Raw genomic sequence first — 23,246 nt, 5'->3', positions numbered from 1 at the left:
CCCAGGGGGCAGTGGCAGGAGGTGCTGTTTCAATCCCAGAGCGCACGGTGGAGCAGAAGGCAGGGCGCTTACAGTTTGGTTCGCTGGCTGCGCGGAGCGCACAGTTCGGCAGCATGGAGTGAAGAGCGAGCTGAGCAGCCAGGGGAGAAGACAGATGCGGGCAGCAGCACCATGGACAGGGCTGGGACGCGGAGTCACTCCAGAGGTCAGCACCATGGAGAGCGCACCGGTCCTGCGTTAGGCAGCGGGATACAGCCCTGAGCTGAGCGCGCTGGGCGCCTGGATTCAGCACCAAGGACAAAGCTCCGGCGTGAGAGCCCCATGCACCGGGATCCCACCAGGGACCAGCACCATGGAGAGGAGACTGAACGTGACCCCGGAGGCGCTCAACAGGCTCCTGGAGGAGCACAACATGACCAGGGAAGAGTTCATTGCCGCCTACGGCCTCAAACCCCTCGTGTACATCCCAGAGCTGCCTCCCAGTGCCAAGGTTGTCTTCCTGGTGATCTACATCATCATCTTCGCACTGGCTCTTCTGGGCAACAGCCTGGTGGTCTACATCATAATCCGGAGGAAAGCCATGAGAACAGCTACCAATATTTTCATCTGCTCCCTGGCTTGCAGTGACCTGCTGGTCACTTTCTTCTGCATCCCTTTCACTCTCCTGCAGAACGTCTCCTCAGAATGGCTAGGTGGTAAGTCTGTCCAAGTGGGCTCACCCCCACACTTCTCCTTGCTTCTTTCCCCAAGACTTGAGACCTGCCACAGGTTGTCTACTGCCCATTAACCAATCGCCCCTTCCCCTGCCTTATAGCTAAGTTGTAGACCATGTCCATACTTTGCTGTTTCAAAACCAGATGTTCCTTCTCTTTAGCTGAGTAAGCGGAATCATTTTAAAAGTTGTTGGAATAATTCAGTTCCTTCCACACTTAACAAATCATTCCATCAGCCTCTGGGTGTGGGAGGGAGTTGTACTCTGGCAATTGCTTTTGCAAACTCTGTCACAACGCTGTCATATTGCAAATGGCTCAATAAATTGTGGCTATTTCCCGTTTTTAAAAGAAATTATGGTCACATGCAGAAAAATGAACCTTCATAACCTTTAAAAAAAATAAAAATGCAATAAACTCACACAAGACGGTTTTGTGTTTTGCTAACAATTTGGAATTTCCACCTCTTTGTTTTCTGTTATCTTTGTCAGCTTGTAGTTTTCTGAGTCTCTCTTTGTAGTTGCAATTAGGAACCTGTCACTTAGCCTGGGAAAACATGTTATTGGGTCACAAATGACTTATGCAGGGTATGAAAGGTAATGCTAGTATACACATTTTATCATTTAAATGCGCATGTATGTGACTATGGTGTTGTTATATTATTTATTTGTATTACCAGAGTACCCCTGAGCCCTACCCATATATTAAGACCTCATTGTGTTATATGGTACCTAGTTATACAAAAGAAAATGTGGCATGCTCTGACATTCAGAAAGGAGGAGTAAATAATCAGCAGGACACTGGTCAAAGGGTGGTTAATACTCACTGAAATCAAGCTATGTGTATAAGGCATGACAAGAATATGATAACTGAATCAATACATCAAGATACATCACACTGGGGTCTTCACAAATGGGTCTAGAAGTGAAGTTTTCATTAGGCAAGACCAGTCACATTGCTATTGCTCTAAGTGGCATGCCCACAAGTGATAACATTTTCTAGTTGCTGCTTACTGTCAAAAAGTATTTCCCTTTGAAAGCATGAGGGAAAACCAGGGGAAATGCGGCCAATCTGATTGTTAAAATTTGAATGCCCCACTGTTGGACTGAGGAGCAAAAGTGTAGTCATAAAGTTAAATAGATATGTAACTGAATAATCACTACAGGATCAATGAGGAGGATGTCATCACTAAAACCAGACTCCAGGGCATCCTCTTAGATTCATTGGCCTGTTCTACACTACAAAGTTAGGTCAACATATGCCACGCTAGGTTAAGTTAATAATGTGTCTACACTACCGAGTCCTTTCTGCCAACCTAAAGGGCTTGTAAAGTCAACTTCTGTACTCCACCTCCGCAAGAGGTGTAGTGCTTTAGTTGACATCCACTCGTCAACATGGGAATAGTGTAGACACTGTGCTATGTTATTCAAAGGAATTGGCCTCCAGGAGGTGTCCCATAGTGCTCTTCTGTGACCGCTCTGGAGAGCACTTTCAACTCCACTGCACTTCTGCCAGGTACACAGGAAACAACTGCCCACCTGTTAAAGCACTGGGAACTTTTGAATTTTCATGTCCTGTTTGATCAGCGTGGAGAGCTCATCAGCACAGCTGACCATGGATACTCAAGGCCGCAAACGTGCTCCAGCATGGAGCACACAGGAGGTGGTGGATCTTATTGCTGTGTGGGGAGAAGAGTCTGTGCAGGCAGAGCTCCGAATCAACAGAAGAAATGCTAATATCTATGCCAAAATCACGCAGGGCATGGGGGAGAAGGGCTATACCAGGGACACACAGCTGTGCCCCATGTAAATAAAGGAGCTTTGGCAAGTGTACCAGAAGACAAGGGAGGTGAACAGTCGCTCTGGTTCTGAGCCACAGACATGCTGCTTCGATGAAGAGCTGTATGCAATTCTAGGTGGCAACCCCGCCACTACCCCAAAACACTCTGTGGATACCTCCCAGGAGCCCCAGGCGACCTTCGGCAACAACGAGGAGGACATTGTTGACAAGGAAGAGGAGGAGAATGCGCAGCAGACAAGTGGAGGATCCATTCTCCCTGAAAGCCAAGAACTTTTTTTAAACTCTGGAGCCCATCCCCTCACAGGGCCAGTTGGCGGCAGAGCATGATGCTGGGAAAGGCACCTCTGGTGAGTACACATTTCCAATCAAACTGTAGGGATGAAATGCTATTATTTTAAATGTTGAATCTGATTTTAAAAATTGGGATAGTGGTTATCGGTGGCCATTCCAGCTATGCAGAGGGTGTGCTCCAAAAAAGACTATTTATGTGCCCGGGGATGGCCCGGGAATCTTCCATGGAGATCTCTAGGAAGCTTTCATGGGGGTACTCTGCAATTTTTGCAGAAGGTTTCTGGAAAGGGCTGCCTTATTTCATCCACCACCCTAGGACACTTTCCTGCGCCACTCCAGTATTAACTCTTCTGGCATCATTGCGGCACCCAGCATTGCAGCATAAGGACCAGGTCTGTACCCAGACGCTTGTAGCATCTGCTCCCTTTCTGCCTCTGTTACCCTTAGGAGAGTGATAGCGCATATGGTTACCTAAGAGAAATGGGGGAAGTTTTCAATGCTAACCCTTAAACCGCAAGCAATTTGATAAGTAATCCACCCCTGTTTGGTGAATTCTGGGTCACACAACCACACTTTCCCGAGCGTGCCCTGGTTGTGGTTGGAAGGAATCACTGCGTACTGCAGCCAGCATTTAAAGAAGGGGAGGCAACACTTCCTGTTCGTCTCCCTTCCACCCCAACCCTGTGCTGCTTTTGTAACAATGAAACTATTTGCGGGGCTTTATGCTGGTGCGTGTCCTTAAGCATCATCCAGGTTGCTATGGGAAAGGGGGTTGTGCTGAGGTTGGAACCACTGATCCCAAGGATTTCTTAATAAAAGATGCAGCACAAGACCTCTAGCCAATGCCTCGTGGCCTTACCATGGCTGGAGCAGCAAACCGACTCTTGCAGTAGCCAGCAGTTCTGCTTATGTTGTGGCTTGCAGGGAAGTGCATTGAGGGGTGTTTCTTTTATAAAAAGATTTAACCTTGCACCAGAAACAATGTATGCACTGTCAATGCTACCCTTGTGCTTTGTATTCTTTGCAGCTGAAACCTTGTCCGCCGGTGCATCCTCCAAGCCGGGACAGAGACTTTCCCAGATTAGAAGGTGTAAAAAGAAGACTCAGGAGGACATGTTCAATGAGTTAATGTGCGCCTCCGAGAGTGACAAGACGGAGCTCAGCGCATGGAGGATTGCATTGTCTGACAACCTGCACAATGACCACATGGACAGGAGACCATGCAGGGAACACAGGTGTGACATGCAGGATGAGATGGTGTGGATTATGAGGGAGCAAACAGACAAGTTGAGGCATCTGGTTGATGTTCAAGAAAGGAAGCTGGACACTAGAGTCCCACTGCAGCTTATGCTGAACCTGCTTCCCTCATCGCCAAGTTCCACATCCTCCTCTCCCAGACATCCTAGGATGCAGGGGGAGGAGGGGGAGAGTCTGGTATCCCTTGCACTCAACTCCAGGGGAGGGTACAAGGACCAGAAGGCACCCATTCCCACACCTTTGATTGTTATTGCAGTGCAGTTGTAAGCAAGTTGTCCTGGTTTCTCTCTCTAAGCCCTCTGCCCCCCGGTGTTATCAGCCCCTTAGCCCCAGGTTATCTTTGCTGTCTCTCTCTGTTTGTGAGCATAAAAAAATAAATGGATTGAGGAGAAAAGGTTCTTTATTCATTCAGCACACAGCGGTTAGTGGGGGAGGAGTTTACAGGGGAGGACATGCAATGAAGGGGACAGCTAGGTAAGGAACAATACACATAAGTGTCACATTACTGTGGGTCATGGATGAAACTAGTTTTCAAAGCCTCACAGAGACACAGTGTGCCTTGATGTGCTCTTCTTATTGCCCTGGTGTCTGGCTGCTCAAAACTGGCTGCCAGGCAATCTGCCTTAATGCCCATGCCACTGGAAACTTTTCTCCCTTTGTTTCACAGATATTATGGAGCACACATCAACAACAATGGGGATATTGCTTTTATTGAGGTCTAATCTAGTAAGCAAACTACACCAGTGGGCTTTTAAACATCCAAAGGCACATTCCACCACCATTCTGCACTAGCTCAGCCTATGGTTGAACCACTCCTTACTGCTGTCCAGGCTGCCTGTGTACAGCTTCACGAGCCATGGGAGAAAGGGGTAGGTTGAGTCTCCCAGGATCACGACTGGCATTTCAACATCACCAACAGTTATTTTGTAGTCTGGAAAGAAAGTTCCTGCTTGCAGCTTTCTGAACAGACTGGTGTTCCTAAAGATGTGTGCATCATGCACCTTTCCCGACCATCCCACGTTGATGTCAGTGAAACGGCCCCTGTGATCCACCAGTGCTTGCAACACCATTGAGAGGTACCCCTTTCAGTTTATGTACTCTTTGGCAAGGTGGTCTGGTGCCAAGATAGGGATATGCATTCTGCCTATCGCCCCACCACAGTTAAGAAACCCCATCGCAGAAAAATCATTCACTATGTCCTGCACGTTGCCCAGAGTCACTACCCCACGGTAGATTTACCCACTCCGAATTGATTCCCCAATGACCGGTAGCAGTCTGGCATTGCAAGCTTCCACAGAGATATTGCCACTTGCTTCTCAGCTGTCACAGCAGCTCTCATTTTAGTATTGCTGCGCTTCAGGGCTGGGGAAAGCTCTTCGCACAGTTCCATGAAAGTGGCCTTGCACATTCGAAAGTTCTGCAGCCACTGCTCGTCATCCCATATCTGCATAACTAGGCGTTCCCACCAGTCAGTGCTTGTTTCCCAGGCCCAGAAGTGGTGCTCCACCGTGTCAAGGTGATGTGTGACTGCCACCAGCATCTGCAAATTGCTCCACTCCAGGGCTTCCAGCAGGGCTGCTTGCGTGGCATCACTTTATTCTGCACGGTGGCTCCTGCTTCGGCTGAGTAAATACTGCAGGGTAAGGCATAAGGTGTTTGTAATGCTCACAACAACAGTGTACAGCTGAGTGGGGTCCATGCTTGCCGTGCTATGGCATCTGTGCGGGTAACCCAGGCTTAGGGGAAAAGGCGCAAAAAAGGTGTGGTTTGTTTGCTGTTGAGTTCAGGGAGGGAGGGAGGTAAGTGCATCATGGGAGGCTAATGCCATGTTCCCATAACCACCCGCACAAATATTTTGGTCCCATGAGGCACTGCAAGCCCAACCCAACATTCCACTCAGCTACTGCTACCCACAGTGCAGCGCTCCGTGAGTCGATGCAAGCCCTACTAGTGAGGATGCACTCTGCCAACACAATGAGCATGGTGGGGACATGCAAAATCGACTTGCTTAAATCGGAGGCTCAATGTCAACTTAAATAAAATGGACATAATTTTGTAGTGCAGACATACCCATATATTCCATTGTGATCATCTAGTCTGACCTTCTGTATAGCACAAAGGATAGAAATGCCCTAAAAATAATTCCTAGAGCATATTCTTCAGGTTATAAATGTGATCAAGTCATGATCATTTGTACCTAAATTACTGTTGATTTTTGGTTCTATAATCAGTTCCTCTTTATCTGTTAAAAATAAATAAATAAAATAAATTTATTTTATTATAGACAAGGTCTGATAAAGAGTTCCCCCATGCTGGCTCCACAACTTTTTGAGTTAAGATATGGTCATCTATTAGTATGGCAACACCCATTTTTTCATGTCCTCTGTGTATATATATCTTCCTACTGTATTTTCCACTGCATGCATCTGATGAAGTGGGTTTTAGCCCACAAAAGCTTATGCTCAAATAAATTTGTTAATCTCTAAAGTGCCACAAGTACTCCTCGTTCTTTTTGCTGATACAGACTAACACGGCTACCCCTCTGAAACCTGTAGCTAGTGTGTGTTATACATGTACTCCTCTGTATCTGATTCACAGAAGATACGGGCTTTTACAGCCCACAGCTACAGAGCCTGGCTTTTCAGCTATAGCTGGAGAGGCTAGGGCTGGCAGGCAAACAAGAACTCCATTTGGTGAACAATGCTGAGCTTTTGGAATCTGTTTTCATGCTGATTCAGAACGAAAACTGAGACCTTTTGAAAGTGATGGAAAAAATGTGAGAGGGGGAAAGAGACCCCAGCAAGCTCACAATAACCCATAGCCTGGTGGTTATGGCATTCACCTAGGATGTGGAAAAAACAGGTTTATGTCCTAGCTCTGCCTGATTTGAAGCAGGAACTTGAAGCAGAATTTTGACATCTCCAATGAAAGCCTTAACCACTGGGGTAGAAAGTCAGTCTCTCCTATTGGAGCTGTTCCACTTTGTATAAAGAATAAAATATTTATTGGGGCAGACCCAGAGACTGATGTTTAGGGCATTCATACAAGTTGTAGGAGACCCAGGTTCAAGACCCTGCTCCAAATCAGAAAGAGCATGTCTATGGCTAGGGCAACTCCAAATCAGAAAGAGCAGGGACTTGAGTCTCCCACAACCTGGGTCAATATCTTCACCACTAGGCTATTAACTATTCTAGGGTCCCTCTCCTTCCCCACAGAAATTCCATCCCGGATGTGAAAAACCTTCATCATGAACATTGGTGGAAAGAGATATGTTTCCTCACAATGTTCTTGTTTTGACAAATTGGCATTTTCCAATGGAAAAAAAACACACAGTCAAAAAAATCCCAGCCACTCCACTAGATACTCATGTCCATGGTCCCCAGTTCATCCCCACTTTTGGGCCAAGATGCCAGTCATCCCTGAAGAGTGCCTTGACACAATGTTCCCTGTTCATCTCTGCTTAATAGTGACAATGTAAATTGCCTTAAAGGGCCTGATGTACAGGAGTTTACTTCTGCAATGCCACTGATCATAACTGAGCTATTCCTGATTTACTACAGTGCAAATGAGGGAGAACTGGGCCCAAAAAATTGCCTGTGTTGGTTATCTTTCCACTCATTTTGTTTCAGGGATGAATCACAGAGAGAAAAACTGCATTTGTTTCTTTTGTCTAGGCAGTATGGGAAGTGAGAACACATTTTATGTTTATGCATCATTCACTTTCACCTTTCATTTTAAGTAGCAGTCCATGTGAGTTACTCACTACATCTTTTTATTCTATTCTGGGGCTTGATTCATTCACCAGAGTGATGAATGTATAATTCTGATCTGGTGACATTTTACACCCATGACAAGGCAGGCAAGAATTAGTCTCAGATTCCTGTCCTAGAGTTGCATAGACCTCTATGACTAATTTATATCGCTTGTTTGCCAGATCTTCCACTATTTCTAGCAGTTGTTTCAACATGGTCAGGATTTTTGATTTCTCCCTGGGCTTCTTTCTGATCCATGTAATTATTTGGTGTTACTGCTGTTTTATTTTGCTGAAAATAATGTTCCCTCAATATTTCCTTTGGATAAGCCTCCAGGGCTTTCCAGCATTGCAGGTACGGTAACAGATTGGTACCACTTTTCTAGATGCCTATATTCTATTTTTATATTTTCTTTTAATTCCAGATTAAAGATAGATAATTAAGAAAAGTCCAAGATAGTTTGTGGACTTAAATTAATGGGACTATTTACATGAGTGAGACAACAGAATTTGGCTGCTGATCAACATGAACAGGGAGTCCTCACATGTGGGTCCTTATCATAGTCCTGAATTCAGCAAAGAGTATAAGCACATTTTGACCCTTTAGCTTAATTGACTTTAATGGGACTTAAGACACGTGTTATACTTAAGACACATACTTTAGTGCTTTGCTGAACGGGGTGGACTTATGCCCATAAATGTTTTGCTGAATTGTGCCATGTTTAGGGCAGCATCCATTGAAGTCGTCCCCAAAAGTACATCAGCCCATGCTTCACAGGGTGAGTAAGGCAGAAGCTGTCCACTCGCACTTTTACAAAATGCTCCTCTAACCCCAGGCACTTGATCCATGTTTAACATGGCTATCTGCCATTGCTGCCTTCTTATTGTGTAATGGCGCTTTCTGGAAAGGAAACTGATTAATCTCCATGACATGGTCCCCTGGTTCTATTTGCCCTCTATTGAAATAATTATGAACTCCCACTTAGGCCATCCTATGTACTTGCCTGCCCACCACAGTACACTTCATCTCTACTTGAAGGGTACCTCTATACTGCAGTCGGGGGGGGGGGGGGGGAGGGCGGTGAATGGCAGCCCAGGTCGATGTACCCAGGCCAGCTCACTAACAATAGAAGTGAAGATGCCACACGCTGGCTGAATAAGCCCACCTGGGCCTCCAGATATGTACTCACTTGTGCAGCCCACATTGATGCCCGCACTTCTGCATCCTCACTTCTATTTTTAGCAAGCTAGCACAGGGACTTCTACACCAGCTGCCATTCAGACCCCTGGCTGCAGCGTAAGCATAATACCCTGACTGAGATCCTCACTTTCTCACCCAAGCTATATCAAAAAACCCTGGGTGAAATTCAACCCCGTACAGAAATCTATGCACCACACAAGTCCTTACGCTGGCCTTCTGCACAGGAGTGAATTCCACATTCTCAGTATCATCTCAATAATTCTTTCATTCTCCGGTGTTTCCCAAAGTCCCATCCATCAGCTTTAAATGGTTTCTCCTCTTTCCCTCAGTTCTCTGCCGAACGTTTTCTCCATGTTGATCTTAAGTTGGAATGACCTGTGCCAAGGTTTCCTGCTGCAGAGGAAAGACTCAGCTGTTTTCTCTCACTTTTAATATCTTTGATCAATGGTGCAGTAGTTTCAACTGTAATAGTGCTCGGTACTATGATCTCTTCTTTGGCAACTGGCAAAACAGTTTCTCTTGTTTTCATTATTGGTTCTTTAATCCCTTAAGGCACATAGAAATATCATAGAACTCCTTATGTTTTAATCAGGCCTTTGTAGCCTTGTCTACAAAAGGTATATGGGTGAGATCCCCAGCTAGGGTAAATCAGTTTACTCCAATGAAATCAATAGTATAATGCCAGTTTACACCAGAGAAGTATCTGGTGTGTATGTGTAGCTAGGCATTTTATTTAATTTATTTATATATATATATATATATATATATATATATATATATACACACACACACACACACACACACACACTTTTCATATTAATCCAGGAGAGGGAAAAAATGGAGATAACCTAACATCAGGAGAACATCTTAAAACATCCATTGTATCCCACACGCCGCCTGCTCATCCTCCAGTCCAGAAAGGCCCCAAACACAACTGAACCACGGGGACTCTGCTGCATCCTGGAGCAGGATGCTAGGAATCCGTGCTCTGAGTTTCTGCACTCCCTACGCAGTATGAGGGATTGCTCCTTGAAAGGCTCCTTTAATGGACAGTGCTGGGCTGGAGGTTCTCCTGCCATTGGGGTTCTCTGCTCCTCTCCTCCAATGGAGGGGGCTCTAGGGCTGCAGAGACCTCCCCTTCTCCAAATTTGAGGCTGGAAAGTCCGCAGGCTGTACTTATTTTCTTGTATAATTCGATTCAAATCGGGTTTTTTTCTCCCTATTGCTCTGAGTGCATCATCAGAAAGTAGCTTCCAGCCAATTTGTTCTCTGTTTATTACTAAATGAGGTGATGCATCTCATATGTGGAAACACAGCTCTCTCCTGTTTAATCATGCAGACCATGTGCATTTTTAGGGTGGTAAATGAGTCTTGGGAGCTGGTGTTTCATCTGAATCATTGCAAGTAACGCTCTAAATGAGCAAATCCTGGAAATCCTCTCTGGTCCTTATATCTAAGAAGAATGACTGAGGATCAATTATATTTCCCATGACTAGGAACTCTTATTCTAGTGTCCTCTATGGAGCCCAGCTGTAGATTGTGGATTGCAGGGCTGTTCCATCCCATAACTTATCTAGTCTGATTTTCAATCACTCAAGTGTTGGGGTTTCTAGCACTTGAGAAAAGGAAGGGTAGGTAAGGCACAGGACTAGGAGTTCTGTTATTTGCCTAATCACAGACTTCCTGGGCCTGATCCACTTACCCTGCACTTTTGGGGTCATTCGCACAGTGCAAAGTAGCACACTTGCAAATCAGACTGGCAGCATTTTAACTGCACAAGGCACAGGGCAATGGTGAAACATGCCCCTTGTGAGGCCAAGTCACATCACCTCTTTCTGCTTCAATTCTCCCCTCTATAAAATGGGATACCACCTCCCTTTCTCACAGCAGTGTCGTGAGGCTAGATTCATCAACATTTGCCAAGTGCTCTCAAATCCCTGCTGCACTGTGCTAGATAACTACAAACCACAAATAATATTATTCCCTTGGAGAAACTATTCCACTCTCTAACAGATCTAGATTCTCTCCCATACCTATTGCAATGATACAAGTTGTTATAAAACTCTTAGCATAGTTGTAATTAGAAGGGAGTCATAAAGGGGATCTAAGAGTTCAAAAGACACCAATCGTGACAGCCAGAGCATGAAACGTTGGCAGGAGAAGAGGCCAAACCCAATTTTCACTGCCTTGAAGATATGTGGCGCAAGACATCTGTTGCAACTAAAGTTTCCCCAAGCAATAATACCCAGGGCCTAGTTTGTCAGGGTTGCTAAGCACATCAGCTTCAATGGGAACTGCAGGCGCGTGCAGGAATTCTGAAAATAGCCTTGCCCCAATTCAGAAGGAACCAATCACCAGCTCTTCTCTTTCGGAGAAACCGAAGAGGAGAGTAACGTATTCTAGGAGTAAAGGCTGAACCTTTAACCTTGCAAGTTACTTGGATACTACGCTGACAAGTGCCATTGAAAGAGGGAACAGATGTGGCTGTAACAAAGGCCGCGGCTCAGCGATATGAAGCTCAGCTTGTCTTTTGCAGAATGTCAAGTTCAGCATCTCAATCAGTTCTTCAGCTTGAACACACTCTCCGCACTTCCTATCTGCTTCCCCCTCCTGCCCAATCACACATCCAATTATGATGCACACCTGCAGTGCCCTGAGCCTCAGCCCCCTGCACCATAGGTTTTGCTACAGCACATGCATGTCAGCTACTGTTTGATGAAAGAACTTACTTTTGATTCCTCCCTGACAGATAGATCTTCTCCCGAACTGTAGCTTGTCCCCACTGAGAACAATTTTTTACATCTTTTCTAAAACCCATAAAAATCCACTTAGTCCCCAGGGGAGAGCCATTTTCTTTGGCACTGGTTCACTCGTGCAGTTCGTTTGTTTTCTCTGTGTGCGTGAGAGAGACAGAGAGAATTGTTGTTGGTAAAGTCTGCTTGCAAAACTACTATTTCCTCTTGAGCATGAAGGGAATTGAGACTATGTCCTTGGGAAACAATCGAGTCCTAGAAGAGTAGCAAAGGCTACCAGAGAGTGCACCTCCTCCAGCATCCCTGGAAGGCATTAGTATTTCTCCTGACCTCTTCAGGCTGCCTCCAGCTAGTGTCTCAGGCAACGTATCCCCTTCAGCCTGGCTCTGGAACTAAGTGCCACTCAAGAGCCCTAATTCAATAAATATTATTTCAAGTTTGATTTATTTAATGATTGGGCTGAGCCAGAGATCCAGAGGCTCTGAAATTAATTATTCTTTTATACAAACCCCAGGTATTATATTAAAAGTACACACTATTTTTGTTTGATTGGCCAAATAGACTAGTTTAAAATGTCTAGTGCCTCTGAAATATTCTGTTGAGATTCAGCTGAGCCAGGGGAAATGTCTTTTTAAAGCAGCAGCTGATGTTTTATAGAAATGTGTTGGGGAAAAATGCTTATGCAGGAACAATGCTGCTTTCGGTTATGATATATTTTCTTCTCGGTCTTCATTTTTCTCTTCTCTGTCTTAGAGCTTATTTACATGGGGAAAGTAGTGCAGAATAAGTTAGGATATGAATTTAAAGCACAATAGCTATTCCAAAGTGGACTAAACTAAACCGAACAAATGCACTCAGTGCGGAAAAGCGCGTCCACAAGGAGAGGTAATGCAGAATAGCTATTTTGGGCTATCTCCCCATGTAGACAAGCCCTTATTGTTGTATAACTATTCCTCCAGGGGAAGGAGAATAAGCTGAATAAGCTATGCTGGTATAGGGCACTTTTATACAGGTATAAATGCATCCACACTAGTGAATTTACTGGTTTAGCTATATCAGTAAAAAAATCATACCCCTTACTGACACAGTTATACTGGCATAATTTTTCTAGTGTAGACTAGCTCTTAGGCTCAGGGAATCATAGAAATGTAGGGCTGGAAGGACCTCAAGAGGTCATCAAGTCCATCCCTCCCCCACACTGAGGCCGAATTAAGTATACCTAGATCAGTGATACTCAGACTGAGGCTCGTGAGCCACAAGTGGCTCTTGAATGTGTCTCCTGCAGTTCTTTGCAGCACATATTAAAACACTGTGTGATTGAATTATTAACCCAAGTTATTAACCAGTCAGGAGGCTTCTGCTATGTTATTAACCAATGGTACTTGATAAAATACTTGATCAGTCATTTTACTGTGAGAATGAATATATATAGGTTAAAGGAAACAATGAATTCACACAACTGTGGCTCTTTTGGGTAATGCTGATTGCTAATTTGGCTCCTGAACCACTGAGGTCTGAGTATCACTTGACCAGTATCAGTCTAACCTGTTCTTAAAAACGTCACACACTCCCAACAAAGCACAGCTTCATCGTTCACAGGATCTCTCCTGTCCTGTTACTTCCATGAGCTAACCCTACCTATATCTCGTCCTCTCACTTAAGATCAGAACTGGTTGAAATTTTTTGAAATTTCAAAACTAGTGGTGCGGGGGGAAATCAGGAAAAATACCTATGACAGTTTTGTGATTTCCCCACCCTCTTTTTTTTTCTACTTAAGATTGTCTGGGTATTTTTTTCTTCACATCGAAGCAAGAAGAATTTAATACCAACTTTTATCTCCACTTCACATCCAGCTAACTCAAACCCCACAAGCAGGCATCTGCCATCTTCCCTGATGTGCATTTGCAGAGCCCAGCACTGCGTGTAAATGGTGAGCCCTGAACCCCTCCAGCCACCTCCCACACCTTACAGTCAATAGTAGCTACTTCACACAAGTGCCTGGAATTGAATTTACCAAGAGGAGCTGCAAAGATTGCCTGTAAGAGCGCTCTGAACCTTCAGAATGCACTCTTTCAGGGTAGGTCACTAAGGTCCAGGTTAGGGGCCATCAGGTCACATGTATTGCTGCTGATGTTGGATTAGTTTATTTCCTCTCTGTGTGTTCGCCTTGCCTTTGTGTCACTCTGGCTGGTGATATTATAAGGGATGCAACAGTGAGAGTAGTTTTGCAGTCTGTGACCTCACATACGCTTAAAATTTAGACTGATCTAGCTACGTTGCTCAGGGGTGTGAAAAATTCTCAGCCCCAAGACACATAATTAAGGGGACCTAAGCTCCAGTGTAGACAGCGCTAGGCTGATGGAAGAATTATAGCTACCGCCTCTGGAGGGGGTGGATTTACTACAACGATGGAAAAAACCTCCCGTCGCTGAAGCAAGCGTCTAGGCTGTGTAGCTGCAGCTGTGCCACTGTATTGTAGACACAGCCTGGGTCTATTTTAGGTAGCTTGCCCCTGCTTGTAACTAAGGTCAGTGGGAGATACACATTCCAGTATTAGGCCATTTATACATTGGTTTAAAAGTCTGAGGATCTCAACGACATTTAAAAGTGGAAATCAATAAAAATAAATAAGCCAACTGATCTTTGCCAATAGAATATTTTTGTTTCCCTGGAAGCACCAGCGGTTGCAAAAATCTATATTGGCAACAGTAACTTCACTCTATCTGAACCTTTCCCAGCTTGAGGAGAGCATCAGTTAAAATGTTTGGATTGGTCTCAGGAGGAGGGTCGTGAGTAAAATGCAGGGGGGTAGTAGCTCCGAGCTGTTGAAGCCGATTTGCACTTTTGAACTGGGAGCAGCATGTTTTTATCCAGCATTTTGATCCTCTTTGAACCAGAATCGCTCAGCAATTTGGAAAAAAAAAATTGTCAGAAAATTGCTTTGCTGGCCAAGGTATCTCCAGCCATGAAATCCAATTTCGGGGGAGTATTAGAGACTTTGAAAGATCAGATAAATTGTGACTGGGCCCTTTCTCTGGAGGAGTAACCAAGTGGACTCTTGATATAACAGATTACAGTCTGAGTAAGGACATACAGCACAAGTGGTCTCTAACTCTCTGTTCAGTGGCAGATTTAACTCAACCTTTGCGGTAAAGGATCAATCCACTTTTGTTTCCAAAGCTCCCATTTAAAACATCGCCTTACTGGACTGGGAAAATGCATTAACTACATCATTTGATATAATGAGGTTAAACATGATTTTGCCCTTTGTGTGAACAAGGATAGTTGCGTTTCAGTGTGGTTAACTCCGGAGACCCACAACCAGCCAAAACATTTTTAAACACAACAGATCCCTGCCTACACTAAGAGTATGTCTACACTGGAAATAAAATCCCACAGTGCCTCAGAGCCTGGGGCAACTGATCCGGGTCACGGGGCTAAAATTAGCAGTGTAGATGTTTCCGATGAAGCCCAGTCTCTCAAACCCAGCGAGTGAGCATCTATTCCCAGCTTGGCCACTGGCCTGCTGGGTGGCCTTGGCAAGTCACTGCCCCACTCCATGCCTCAGTTTCCCCACTCTGTACCTCAGTTTCCCCATCTGACAAATGGGATAATGACGTTAACCTCCTTTATAAATTACTTGGAGCCCTACTGATAAAAAGTGCTATTTAAGAGCTAGGGATTATTATAACATTAAGCACAGATGTAGTAACAGTAAAGTCAATGATACTGCTCATGTGCTTAACGTTAAGTATGTGCTACAAGGCTTTGCTGGATTGCGGGGGAGAGCAGGAGGGTCATGAGCCAGATTTTGAAAAGTATTTAGGTGCCTAAAGAAGCAGAAGGGCACCTAGTGGAATTTTCAAAAGCTCTTAAGACCATCCATGGGGAGTTAGGTACCTAAGCTCCTCTGATGCTTAGGAAAATCCCTCTAGGTGCCTCTCTGCATCTTCAGGCACCTAAATATCTTTGGAAATCTGGCCTCATAGGACCAAGGATAAGTTATTTAACTGCTCTGTGCCTCTGGAAGATTCTACATCACAGAGGTGTTGTGAAACTTAGTTAACTGCCTATCATGCTGGCCACTATTGTCTTGATTCCTTGTAGTCCCCCATCTGTCTGCACCCATCTGTCTCTTGTCTTGTACTGAGGTTGTAAGCTCTTTGGATCAGGGAAGGTCTTTGTTTTATATAGTACCTAGCACAATAGAGTCCCGATCCATGACTCAGGCTATGATAATACCATTAATTGTTTGCAAAACACTCAGAGATAGGTAAGGAAAGGTGCCAGAGATATACGGGTTATTATGAATTTATAATTACAATATTATCTGTATTCATATTTCTCCACTCTGTTCAAGATTTTTTTCCCCTTGTACGCTGACAATGTGTTTTTATTTCATCTTTTAATTTTTCCCCCTCAAATACGAAAAGGAACAAAAGAAGCAAAACCATAAATAGCACAAAGGCAAAAAACTGCCTGAGACTAGGAGATGGAAGATAAGAGTGCAATTCAAGTTTCCAGTGCATAGTTAGAACAAATGACGTACACCGAGGACAGCTCTAGAGCAAAAGTTCCCTAACTTTTTTCAACGTTGCCCCTTGGACACCCATGCCCATGCATGCTCTGCCGCACCCCCAGCCTGGCCCCACCCAATCCCCAACGTTCCACCCCCTCCTGCAGCCTCAGCCAGTTTCCCCTGCCTTGCAGCCAAGCCCCATCAGACTGCACCCGCTGCCCCCAGCATTCAGGGTGGGGTGCAAGGCAGAGGGGCAAGAACAGCAACAGGCAACCATGGGGACTGGCCTGCTCCCCAACGACTCCCCGCTGGATACCCCTGGCCAGCATCAGGCCATCAACAGAGCTGACTTGCTCCCTAGCCACTCTGCTGGATGATGTTCCCCAGAAAGCAGCAAGGACGCGGAAATGCTCCATCCCATGCTTGAGCCCTGTCAGCCCAAGTCTCTTTACCCGGGCTGGGAGCTTCACGCCCAGCTGCAGTGCAGACACACTCATATAAGCCCACATCCAGCAAAAGTTCTGCACGTGCTTTCCTCTAAGCCATTATTAATATATTACTATAATGCCCGGAGACCAACTAAAAACTGGGTCCTATTGTGCTAGGCATTGTAAAAACATACTCATAGACAGTCCCTGACACAAAGAGCTTGTGATCTAACTAGACAAGGGGTCAGGGAAAGGGGGAAATACCATGAGTAATCCCACTGATTTCAATCAGATTTCAAGTTAAGCATGTGGCCTAAGTCTTTGCAGGTGTGAGACCCAAATGCCTAACAGTAGGTATAAGAATGTGGGACTGATGACATCCTGAAGTTAAACATAGGGTTAAATGCTTTTCTGGGTCAGGACCATGCTTTCTGTAACCCATGCTTTGAAACAATTGTCTCTTAAAGGCATCAGCACTATTAGCATATAACAAAAGCTGATTCTGCTCCAGTCATCTGGCAAGATAATGTAGGGACAACTTTCTATTGGGCACACATAATCTATCATAGACCTTAGTTCCTCCTGCACAGCTGACACATCAGGCCGTCCAGTTCCTCCACTGATTACGATTGCTCACTACTTGTGATACTTCTTCCCAGGTAATGCCAGAGCATTCACTATCCTCTGTCACTGTCTACTGCCAGTTCTGCCTTGGCCTTCCTCGCTTTTTCATTCCTCCCTTAGGCATCCAATTCAATGCTTGCTTAGCATGTCTCCCATTTCCATAGAGTACATATCCCTCCCCCCTGAGCCATCTTTCTTTGATGATGTTTTCTAACATGGCCTGCTCCGCCAGCTCCCTCACCTCTCGCATTTGTTATTTCGTCCTTCCATGAAAGGTATTCTATCTTCCTCGACCCTATGTGGCAGGCAGCTTCCAACTTCCTTTTGTCACTGGCCTAGTTTCTGCTTTGGCCAGTAGCATGCTCAGTACAATTGTACTGTATAATCAGATCTTCAGTTTGGTGTGGAGACCTCTGTTTCACCAGATGATGTTCATCTCTCCAATGATGGTGCTTGCTTTTCCTGATCTCACATGAACATCTTTATGGCAGCCACCTTCAAATGTCATCACACTCCACAGGTATTACCGTTCCTATCAATTGTACCCTGTCTTCCCTGCCAAGTTCATGAAAAATTAACCCCAAGATCCTGTTTTTATCCTTTCCCCTCCTTCACCTTTTCTTACCCTTCGTCTACTCTGTCCATTACAACCGTCCGGCTACATTTGCTAAAGTGCATTCTTCGAGCAGGTCTTTATCCAGGGTTATAAAAGGGTTTAGCATGGAAACACACATTGCAACAAAAAACGGCTGAGGGGCTGGATGACTTTCAACTCCTCATGGTTAGTTTAAAACACACACACACACACACACTCTGAGGTGCTGTGTTGTGAGCTGCTAGCACAAAGTTTGTTCCAGCCAGAAAGCTGTTTTTTTTTGTTTTGTTTTTTTTAATTAGCTGGTTTAAGACAGACAACACGAGACCCTACTCATCAAGACCCTCAGCAGGTACAAATCGGCATAGCTCAGCTGAGCCTATTGGAACTATACTGATTTATACAAGCAGAGAATCTGGCTCTAAAGTGTTTTGGAGAAGCTCGGTGAAAATTCAAAATGTGATTCACTCTTCTTCTTCCTCCCTTGTTACTACTAAAAGTGAAGAGCAGGTGCTGCATTAAGTGTTTGAGGCTAGGGATTAAGGGCTGGCTTCTGATCTCAGTTACTCTGATGCAACTGCAGAGTCAGTGGGATGATTCTGGGTTTACACTGTGCTCAGGATCCAGTCCCTGCGTCTGCAGCATTTGCCCTGTTTCTTCGGAGTCTCGGCTAATTGTACATGATCTCCTGCCTTGAGAAAAGAACCTGTAAGGTACAGAAGTACGCAGTGAGGGCTCTGAGTTTTATGGAGAACTCCGAGGTTAATAACCTTATCTCTAGTGCTGCTTCCCCACCCTGAATGTCACACACTGGGTTGAAAGTATCCTATTTACAAGGTGTTTAGGGAAATAGATATTTGCTACCTGCTGAAACTTGGTCAACAAGATTCTCTGCTAGTAACACTGATTGTTATTTTGGCGGCAAGAGTACGTGGCCATGTCATTGGGGTGCCTGGCCCACTGCCCTGCTCAGAACAATGCACAGTAATACTTCTGTTCATCCCGGTTCCATGTACTTGTCACAATTATTAACGTTAGCTGTACAGTGCACATGGCCCTAGGGAGCTCTGAACAGCCGTGGCAAGAATCCAACAAACAGCCTTGGCAATAGAGCTTTGCTAAGCCAGGAGTCTCCACACTTACAACGTTTGCTTTCATTCCAAAGCAGAATAAGACATCAACATTTGGCGCCTCCCACAAGATGAAACCTTCCAAGCGATCGCTTTTGGGGTCAGCTGAATCATTTTGTTTCGACATCAGCAAAACATTTTGCTTCAATGGAGACTTTTTATAGTACATTATAAAGAGGATATAAATGATCATATAAATATTAAAGTCAATGCTAAAAAGTCATTTTGAAATGGAAAAAAGTCTAAAACGAAACATTACAGGCTTTTTTTCCCTAAACGAAATGTCAGTAGAATTGACACATTCCCACAGAATATTTAATGTAATTGAATCAGCGTTTTCCCATGGAAAATTTTCAACCAGCTCTACCTACTATCAGATGATTGAGAGGCACTTCCAAAAGAACCCTTAACTTGGGACAGATTGCACCCAGCCTCCATGAAAAGGGGGTGGAGCCTTCATGCACCTGCCCTATTTCAATCTCTGTACTCCCCCGAGTACAAGGACAGCTCTGCAAAAGGGGTGGGACCACGATGGCCACCTCCACTACACGCTTGCCAAGAGAGCAGGGCACACTTCAGCCTTCTAAGGCCCAGGGTGCCCCAGCTACATGATTATTTTTAGTACGCGAGCTTGCTGAGAGCTAGTACGAGTCTGTCTATGTGAGCTGGGAATCCCAGTCCTACCTCATAGTGTAGATGTAACTCATGAGCTGGTACAGCAGGCATGCTCCCCTAGAGCTCTAAGTGTCTCTAGGAGGTGTTCAGCTTGCTGGTGGCATCATCTCTCCTGAAGCTCACCCTGAGGCAGTACAGCTTCATGCCACCCACAGGGAGGGGCTATGTATGAATGTCACAAGTAGGTCCTTAAAGAGCTTCTTTGGCTATCCCTTGATGCAAGGATGATGTCTGCCAGGGGTTCACTGGTGAGTTTTTAAGTGGCTAAAGAGCCCAATTCTTGCCCTGCAGATTTTCCCACAGAAGTGCCAGGTGTGATCTTGGAGGAGACATAGTTATTGTCTGGAGTGTTGTGCCTTTTTCTTTCCTCCTTTGTTGCTTCTCTGTCTCATGAGCACGTCTGTTCTCCTCAAAGTGAGCTGTGGCTTGGTGTCTGGTGTGGCACCACCATATTCTGTTCTGCGCTGAGTCCTCCCAGTTTGTTGGGTTGATGTCTCCCTTTTTAAGATGTACTTTCAGCATGTCTTTGAAACGCTTCCATTGCCCTCCACAAGCCCTTCTCCCCTTACTTAACTGAGAGAAGAGTACTTGCTTCGGGAGGCGAGTGTCAGGCATACGTACACAGTGGCCAGCCCAGCAGAGTTGGTATTTCATGACCTGCGCTTCTATACTGTTGGTGTTGGCTGCAGAGAGAACACTGATGTTAGTGTGTCATCTTCCCAGCTGATCCTGAGAATCCTCCTGAGGCAGCGCTGCTGGAACCACTCCAGCTGTTTGAGATGTCGTCTGTAGGTTACCCGGGTCCCACACCCATAGAGAAGGGTGGGGATGACAACTGCCTTGTAAACCAAGATCTTGGTACCTGTTTGTAGATCCCTATCATTGAGTAGTCTTCCATAGGATGTGCTGGCACAGAGGATCCTGTATTCAATTTCTGTGTCAATGCTGGCTGTTTGGGAGAGGTGGCTGACAAGGTACGGAAAATGATCCACATTTTCCAGGGGTTCTCCGCTGATGGTGATTTGTGGAGTATGAAGAGTAGTTTGTGCAGGTGAGGGCTGGTAGAGTACCTTGGTTTTCCTGATGTTGAGAGAAAGACCCAGGCTGTGATAGGCATCTGCAAAAAGATTTAGGGTGCTTTGCAGGTCGGCCTCTGCATGTGCAAGAATGACACAATCATCTGCATACTGAAGGTCAGTGATGCCAATTCTCATGATCTTAGATTTTGTTTGGAGATGTCCAAGATTGAGGAGATGGCCATCCATACAATACTCAATCCCGATTCTGTCGGGAAGGCAGTCACAGATGAGAATCAGGGTCACGGTAAGGTAAATGGAGAAGAGTGTTGGGGCAATGACACAGCCCTGCTTGACAACGGTGCAAATGGTGAATGATTCGGTCTCTGAGGCATTGCACAAAGTGGTTGCAGTCATCCCATCATGGAGTAGTCTGATGATGGAAATGAATTTCTGTGGACAGACAAACCTACACAGCATCTTCCATAGGGCATCACAATTGATAGAGTCAAAGGCCTTGGTTAGGTCAATGAATGCCATAAACGGTTCCTGGTGTTGCGCTCTGCACTTCTCTTGAATCTGTCGTGCCACAAAGATCATGTCGGTTGTGCCACAGGATGGCCTGAAGCCACACTGTGATTCGGGGAGAAGTTCCTTGGCAAGGGGAGGAGGCGGTTTAGTAGGATCCGGGCAAGAATCTTCCCTGTGATAGAGAGGAGAGCAATACCTTTGTAGTTCCCGCACAAAGATTTGTCCCCTTTCTTGAATATTGTAACTATGTTGGCATTCTTAAAGTCAGGTGGAATTTCTTTGCAGATCCAGATTTTGTCGAGGAGTTATCAAAGTTTGTGTTGGAGCATTGTTCCACCAGCTTTAAAAATCTCAGCTTAAAGAGCACATGGACAGCTAAGGCAAGTATAAGCAAAGAGCATTCCCATTCTTCTCCTAGCACAGCGCATACACACTCTATTAACCTATCAAGATACACCTAAGCTTTCATCAATGCTTGACTGTTCCTCGAAAGTTTCCCATGCAGGACCTCCTCTATCCTTGTCCCTTTCTCCTTCTGCTTTGGAAAGAGAAACTGTTTTATTCACCCAAGTTGGATCTAATAGGACCTACCTGTTCTGACTGCTAGGGTAAATCAGCAGAGTACCAAGCCCTACCGGTTACATTACAGGCCCCATTGCGCTTCGCACTGTATACACATGTAAGAGGCAGCCCTGTCTTCAAAGAGTTTAGATGTCACAGTGAACTGGCTGAATAGCTCCACAGCTCCCAGGAAGGTCCAGGTATTTAAAAGGCTGTTAGAGCAAATTATAGCTGCCCACTGGTAGCAAGTAAAATAATTAATCCATTTAGACACATTTTATGCTATGCTCCTTTGACTCACACACACAGTTTTTGAGTTACAATAGAAAGCGAATGTGGCCTGAAACTATGTTGGACTTAATGCAATAATCACATTAAACCTGTTAAGCAGCCAAACAATTTTCACTGAACAAAGCCTCCCCATTAAAGGACTGTATCAAAATACTTCTAATTACAGATCCAAAATGCACAGAGCTTGCTTAATTCATGACAGTGTATCCTGGGAATGCTGGATGATGCTCGACACTACAGGACTGATTATGCCCACTCTAGGGTGACCAGATAGCAAGTGTGAAAAATCGGGACAGTGTGTGTGTGTGTGTGTGGGGGTAATTAAAAAAAGCCCCAAATATCTGGACTGTCCCTATAAAATCAGGACATCTGGTCACCCTAGCTCACTCCCTGTTTGTGAGGCCAGTGACTAGCAGCTCAAAGTACAAAGTCATTAATTTTAGACGAGCCCAGTTCCGATGGTTCTCTCACATTAGTCTCACAACAGTGTAAGTCTACCCTCTTCAGTGGTACGATGGTAGCAAAGACAGTCAGGGGCTGTATCTCCAAAGGCTCTGTTTTATTTTAATGTGGACTTTTCTCCAAAGTCTGGGGGTATTTGGAGCCACCTCTAATTGTCATAAAAGCGGCCAGTAGAAATATCCCCCAAGTCAATGGGGGCTAGGCACCTAACCTGCTTTGGCACGTGTGAAATCCCCCAAGGTATCTCTCTGCCTCTTTAGGTATCCCACTAAGCATCTCTCTGTATCTTTAGGTGCCTAAATACCTTGGTCAATCTGGCCCTACAGCTTTTCTTGACCGTGGATTGAACTTAGTAAAGCTTTTCCCACTTCCACCTACTCTGATCTGGTACTGTCAGGGGTCTGTGGCACATCCTAATGTGACTGTCACTGGTACGATTACATGGGGAACCTGTACTGCCACACATGGTTTTGATCCTTAGCTGGTGTCGATCAGCATAGTTCTATTGACTTCAGTGAGGTGAGGTTAAAACAGGGCCAGAATTGTCACACAAGTTTGGGATGCATTTAATCTGTAACTTCCAGAAAAACAGAAAGAAAGAAGCCACTCTCTGCTTCTTTGGCAATCTAGTTCCCCAGGGCTGAAGATTAA

At 45.1% G+C, this 23,246-nt stretch overlaps 1 protein-coding gene across 1 annotated transcript in view; it reads left to right on the top strand.

The window, feature by feature from the left end:
* Nucleotides 1-230: 230 nt before the first annotated feature.
* The window catches only part of LOC128832053 (pyroglutamylated RF-amide peptide receptor-like), a 98,884-nt gene continuing 75,868 nt past the window's right edge, over nt 231-23,246 (top strand). Inside the window, exon 1 of the mRNA XM_054019097.1 lies at nt 231-695. Within this exon, the coding sequence (XP_053875072.1) occupies nt 353-695 (343 nt within the window). The 5' untranslated portion in view covers nt 231-352. The remainder of the gene's footprint in view (nt 696-23,246) is intronic.

Source organism: Malaclemys terrapin, chromosome 2 (genome assembly GCF_027887155.1).
Source record: "Malaclemys terrapin pileata isolate rMalTer1 chromosome 2, rMalTer1.hap1, whole genome shotgun sequence".
Classification (NCBI taxonomy): domain Eukaryota; kingdom Metazoa; phylum Chordata; order Testudines; family Emydidae; genus Malaclemys; species Malaclemys terrapin.
The sequence above is the reverse complement of the archived record's forward strand: the minus strand, read 5'-3'. Positions and strand labels throughout refer to the sequence as shown.